The 3,485-nt window shown below is 35.5% G+C and overlaps 1 protein-coding gene across 1 annotated transcript; it reads left to right on the forward strand.

The window, feature by feature from the left end:
• LOC126700622 (TMV resistance protein N-like) lies at positions 1-3,072 on the forward strand. Its single transcript, XM_050398839.1, has 5 exons — positions 1-978; positions 1,094-1,378; positions 1,487-2,566; positions 2,643-2,801; positions 2,896-3,072. Exons 1-5 carry the CDS (start codon positions 1-3, stop codon positions 3,070-3,072), a joined length of 2,679 nt encoding a protein of 892 aa, XP_050254796.1.
• The last annotated feature ends 413 nt before the right edge of the window (positions 3,073-3,485 follow it).

Below are 3,485 nucleotides of genomic sequence, written 5' to 3' on the forward strand. Positions count from 1 at the left end.
ATGTCGCTTTTAGCCATAGGATCAAATGATGTTCGCATTATTGGGATTTGTGGGATGGGGGGTATTGGTAAGACAACTCTTGCTAGAGTTGTTTATGACAAGGTTTTTAATGAATTTGAAGGTGGTTGTTTTATCGCTAATGTTAGGGGTGGATCTGAAAAATGTGAGTTACTTCCATTACAACAGAAACTTATTTGTGAGATTTTGAGGGAGGATAGTGTGAATATAAGGGATGATTATGATGGAGTTCATATGATCAAGAATAGGTTATGTCATAAAAAGGTTCTTCTTGTTCTTGATAATGTAAATCAATTCAATCAGCTAGAAAAGTTAGTTGGGGACTCTAAATGGTTTGGTTTAGGTAGTAGAGTCATCATAACAACAAGAGATGAACATTTGTTGACAAGGCATAAGGTACATGGAATATATGAGGCTCAAGAATTGAATGATTATGAGGCTCTTCATCTTTTTAGTTTGAAGGCCTTCAATAAATATCATCCTCCCAAAGATTATCTAGACTTGTCCACATCTTTTGTAGACTATGCTAAAGGTCTTCCTTTACCTATTGATGTTTTGGGTTCTTTTTTGTATGACAGGAGTAAGGAGGAATGGGAAGATGCATTAGATATGATGAAAGAACATCCTAAAAAAGAAATTATTGAAATACTTGAAATAGGTTTTGGTGGACTTGAGCATACAGAACAAGAAATATTTCTACATATCGTATGTTTCTTCAATATGAAGCAAAAAGATTATATGGTAGAAATACTTGATTGTCTTGGCCTTCACCCTAAAATTGGATTAAAGGTTCTCAATGAAAGGTCTCTCTTAAAATATTATGGAAATACATGTTGGATGCATGACTTACTACAAAAAATGGGACAAGACATAGTTCGTCGAAATTATCCCGAAGAACCTGGAAAGTGGAGAAAATTGTGGCTATACAAGGACATTCGCAATGTGTTGATGAAAAATACGGTAAGAGATTGTCTAGATAATATACCTTATCGTGTTATTCAAAGAAGTTGAAATTTGAACAACTCTAATAATCATATATCTTGCAACTAACTCATTCATTTTTCTTTATTATTAGGAAATGGAAGCAACTCAAGGACTTGTCCTTAAATTTGGTGAACTACATAAATTAGAAAACGCACATTGGAATCTTGAAGCCTTTTCAAAGATGCCTAACCTTCAATTGCTTATGATTCATGATATTAAACTTCAGCATGGCCCCAAACATCTTCCTAATAACTTAAGACTTCTTGATTGGAGTGGGTATCCTTCAAAATCTTTGCCATCAAATTTTGAACCACATGAGCTTGTTGGGCTTCACTTGTTGGATAGTAAAATTGAACGGCTTTGGAAAGATAAAAAGGTAAGATTGTGATTTAAGTACTCTAATACAACTTTGTTTTTAATTTTCTATTAATTTTAAGGTTTGTTAAATCTAACTCTTCTACTATATATTTTGGTATTTAAACAGTGCTTGGACAATTTAAAGTTCATTAAATTGAACAATTCCTTAGACCTCATTGCAACCCCTGACTTCACCAAAGTTCCCAATCTTGAGAAACTAGTTTTTAATGGTTGTATAAAGTTACGTGAGGTTCACCCGTCTATTATGGTTCATAGAAGGCTTACTCTTCTTGATCTAGAAAACTGCAAAAGCCTTAGATGTCTTCCAAGCAAGTTTGAAATGGAGTCTCTTGAAATTCTCATTCTTTCTGGTTGTTCAAAAATCAAGAGAATTCTAGAATTTATGGGAAATATGAAACGCTTATCAAAACTTCACTTAAATGCCACTGCAATTACAAAACTTCCCTCTTCAATTGAACATTTGATTAACCTTGATTCATTGCATTTAAGAGATTGCAAAAATCTTGTGTGTCTTCCTAGTATCATCTGTAGCTTCAAGTCACTTAAAGATATTAATTTGGTTGGATGCTTGAAGATTGACGGTCTACCGGAGAAGCTATGGAATGTTGAAAGTCTAGAGAAGCTCAATGCAAGTGGAATTACTTTAAGAAAGCCGCCTTCCTCGGTTGTTACGTTAGAGAATCTTAAAGAACTATCTCTTCGGGGATGTAAAGGGCCACCACCTAATATATGGAATAAGCTTTTCCCCGTGGATTTAATGCTAAGAAGAAGCATAAATCTTGTGAGCTTGTTATTGCCTTCCTTTTTAGGTATGCATTCTTTAAAGAGATTGGACCTTAGGGACTGTAATCTCCAAAAAATCCCTAATGATATTGGAAACTTATCCTCTATAACCAATTTATATCTAAGTGAAAATCACTTTAGTTGCCTTCCTGAAAGTATGGTGCAACTATCTAAACTGAAGTGTATTGATTTAAACAATTGCACAAGACTTCGTTCATTGTCACAATTGCCATCAACGATTTCTGAGGTTGAAGCAAATGGTTGTACCTCATTGGAAACATTTCCAAATGGATTTAAATCACATGACATATATACAAGTCTTTTCCTCATCAATTGCTTCAAATTGGCTGGTCAGAGTGACATGTTTTCTAACGTGCTGGGAATGCTATTGACAGCTCATGAGGTCTCTCTCTCTCTCTCTCTCTCTCTATATATATATATATATATCAATTCTGAATATCATGGTTTGTATGTTTCAGGAAATCTGCAAGAAATCTATAAAATTCCACAACGATGGTGTCTTTAATATTGTGATTCCTGGGTGTGAAATTCCGAAATGGTTTACGCATCAGAGTGTGGGGGATACAGTCATTGCACAAGTTACTCATCATAACGAAAATAAGTGGATTGGAATCACTGTGTGTGCTTTGCCTATGCCATGCCCCAATTTTGGGAATATTTTGAATTGTGTAATTCTATCCAATGAACATCATGTCTCAAGCTTTAATGTAGGCTATCGCCTTAGATCTGTTAAGATTAAATCAGATCAACTTTGGATGTCCTATATTCCCTCTCAAGTGTTTAGTGAGTATGAGAGAGCAAAATTGGATCAAATTGATGAGAATGGATTCATACAGATGGAGGTTAGATTTGGATGGGATAATCCAAACATGTGTTTTCATCAAGTAGGGTTTCGTGTAGTATACGAACAAGACATGGAAGACATCAGAGAAATGCTATCAGCTCAATCCAACAATAGCACTTGCATCACTCCTTACGAGGGTTTGGATGATCATCACAATTCAACAAGAGGAATCAAATTGAAGCGAAGCCATGATGAATATGAGGGGGTTGGAGCTAGTGGTGAAGGCAGCTCTAACGATGTCCCACACTCAAAAAGGATTGAAAGATAGAGAATTAATGTATGGGCTCATGCTAATTCTGATCGCAAGGATTCTAATGAAGGTAAGTCATCCTTACAAAGACCCTGTAGCTTCCTATTGGGCCTATGGTAACCCTTTTTTTTTCTCCAGAGAAAGCAGGCCATGATACAAAGGAATCTTCCTTGTCCACAACATTGTTTACAGGACATCTATAGCCTG

The sequence above is a fragment of the Quercus robur genome, chromosome 9 (genome assembly GCF_932294415.1).
Source record: "Quercus robur chromosome 9, dhQueRobu3.1, whole genome shotgun sequence".
Classification (NCBI taxonomy): domain Eukaryota; kingdom Viridiplantae; phylum Streptophyta; class Magnoliopsida; order Fagales; family Fagaceae; genus Quercus; species Quercus robur.

Coding starts and splice junctions, on each gene's coding strand:
- LOC126700622 (XM_050398839.1), top strand. CDS start 1: ATGTCGCTTTTAGCCATAGGATCAAATGATGTTCGCATTATTGGGATT. Junction 1,379..1,486: donor GGCTTTGGAAAGATAAAAAG/GTAAGATTGTGA, acceptor GTATTTAAACAG/TGCTTGGACAATTTAAAGTT. Junction 2,802..2,895: donor ATAAGTGGATTGGAATCACT/GTGTGTGCTTTG, acceptor GCTTTAATGTAG/GCTATCGCCTTAGATCTGTT.